We start from the raw sequence: 2361 nt of genomic DNA, 5'->3' as shown, positions 1-2361 counted from the left end.
TACCAACAGGTGAGGGTAAGGTGTGTGTTTGTGGAGAAGGGGGTAGGAGGTCTCCTGGTGATATCTTGTCCAAAGCCTCAGAATGAAATCTGCCTTCAGACAAGAGACAAGGGGAGAAACCGTAGAATTCAACTCAAAGCATGTAGAGAAGGAAGGGAGAAAGAAACGTTTTTGCGTGTGTCAGGGGCAGACCTCAGGCTCATACTTGCCCTGTTCTTTCCTGCTCTGGGCCAGCTGCATTAATCTGCCACCACCACTTACAGGCAGGACCTGAGGGACTTTGAATCAAATCCCCAAGGCCTGGGAGGTTGGTTAGTTAAGTCCTTCAGAGAAGGTCTGACTGCAAAACACTTCCAAGAGCGGGAAGTGTTAATATGAATGGGACTTACTCCCTGGGTGAGAAAACAGTTCTAACTTGATTTCTAGGAGCCAATGCCTGCTGAGTTCTGGTATGAAATCATGGATTCCTGCTCTGTTGATGTACTTTTGAGTGAGATGTTCAAATTCTCTCCCCACTTAGGAATCTGAACATCTAGCATCAACGCTAAACTTGCCTGCATTTAAACTTTCTTAGGGAATGGTGGGGAGGAGGTGAAATAGAAAAATATTCAAGCAGATTATTGTCTACACATCCTAGGATGAAGTCATTATTTGGCAAGATTGTTTTTCCTACATAATTATCACCTGAGTGCTTTTTAATGCGCTGAAAACATTTTACTTTTGAACTAAAAGCAAAGAAGATACAGTATACTTGAGTTATACTGAAGTCACAACTTCATTTAAGAAAATAGGTTTGACCCAAAACTCAGTGCAAGTGGCAAAGTTGACCATTACTGTACAGTATCTGCAAGAAAACAAACATACAACAACAAAAAACAACCCACAATGTTCAAATGACACCATCTGGTGGTGCCAAAACCAAACTGAAAAAAAAAGGTCTGAAATAAAACTCCCCCCTGCAAATGTTTCCAACATTGAATTTTACCTATAAATAAGTACAAATTGAAATTGAACTGTGAAGCAAGACAAATGATCATGTTACCAAACTAATTCTAGCATCAAAGACAAAAGAAGAGGAATGTTGGAACCTGTTTATAAATGACAAATGAAGTCTCCAGTTTTAGGATGAGAAAATTGAGGCATGCAGGACTTTTGCATATGGATATATATATTTATATATATATATATTATATATATAATATGTACAGTCTAGCTATAAAACTTTGATGTGTATAGAAGCTGTCTTCAATGAAAAAAATTGAACATTCAGAAGAAATTCCTGAGATAGGGTTTGTGACATGGGCCACTGAGAAAAAAAATTCGTGGTTGGGTCCTAGAGGTGTTAATAGTCTATCCCTGTTGAGACTGAAATTAACCCACAGACAGACAGCATGACCACTGCTGTCTTTCCTTGCCTGAGCAAGGGGTAGCACCATTGTGAAGGTAACCATAAAACACTCCTGCTTGAAGAGAGGAGGGAATACTTAGAAACAGTATTGCTGCTAAGACCGCTGTAGTGTGCACCAAATGGTTCTTTGTTCTTCGGGACAACAGATGAACAGCGCCCAGGCTGATGGAAGAACACCTGGATGGGAGAGGCATGAGAACTGGGGAGGCAGGTCCAAGTCATTAGGTGTAGTCTTTCCTGGGCTGTTCATCAGTTGTACATTTATCAGTCATTTCTTGGCAGAAGTCCACGGTCACTGTTTGGCTCCTGGGTTCAAGAGGCGGTCCTCTCTCTGAGAAGGTCCCTGGATCAGGGCCTTTCAGCCTCCTCCCAGAAGTACAATTCTCTGAGGCAGTGCTGGGTACCCAGGGAACACCAGGGGGCGCTGTGCCCTGCTCCAAGCAGCAGGTCACGTTTTCCCCTATAGCACATTGGGAGGCTGCGAGGTTCTGCTCCATGCCTAGGGATGCAGGGTTAATACTGGAGGCAGTGGGGAGATCCATGGGTCTCAGGACAGGGCAATATCGGTGCAGGGCCTGAATCTGCTCGGGGCTCTGGATGTCTCGGCAGACTTCCTGGGAAAGGCAGGAAAAATTGTCCAGCAGTTCCCCCATGCAGGCTTTCAGCTGGTTCCTCTCTGACAACAGTTTCTCTTTCTCACACACCTGAACAACAGAGATAAAAGAGAAGGTTCTATTAGGGCTGAAATGGTGGACCCAAGAACTCATTTCTGGGGGGGATTCTACGTTGATTTTGCATCATACATTATAATGTAACTCTTGAATGGCTAGGTCAGGATTTAGAAATAGTAATTATAATGAAGCGTAGTGGTTACGAATCGGGCTGCGAACCTTAAGGTCAGCGGTTCGAAACTACCAGCCGCTCTGCGGGAGAAAGATGAGGCTTTCTACTCC

The 2361-nt window shown here is 43.8% G+C and overlaps 1 protein-coding gene across 1 annotated transcript in view; it reads right to left on the bottom strand.

Annotated features, from left to right (window-relative positions):
- Nucleotides 1–685: 685 nt before the first annotated feature.
- BACH2 (BTB and CNC homology 1, basic leucine zipper transcription factor 2) overlaps nt 686–2361 on the bottom strand; it is a 212371-nt gene continuing 210695 nt past the window's right edge. Inside the window, exon 5 of the mRNA XM_006870611.1 lies at nt 686–2112. Coding sequence (XP_006870673.1) covers nt 1630–2112 — 483 coding nt within the window. The 3' untranslated portion in view covers nt 686–1629. The remainder of the gene's footprint in view (nt 2113–2361) is intronic.

Source organism: Chrysochloris asiatica, unplaced genomic scaffold, assembly GCF_000296735.1.
Source record: "Chrysochloris asiatica unplaced genomic scaffold, ChrAsi1.0 scaffold00146, whole genome shotgun sequence".
NCBI classification, from domain to species: domain Eukaryota; kingdom Metazoa; phylum Chordata; class Mammalia; order Afrosoricida; family Chrysochloridae; genus Chrysochloris; species Chrysochloris asiatica.
Note: the sequence above shows the minus strand (reverse complement) of the source record. Positions and strands in the feature narration are given on the sequence as shown.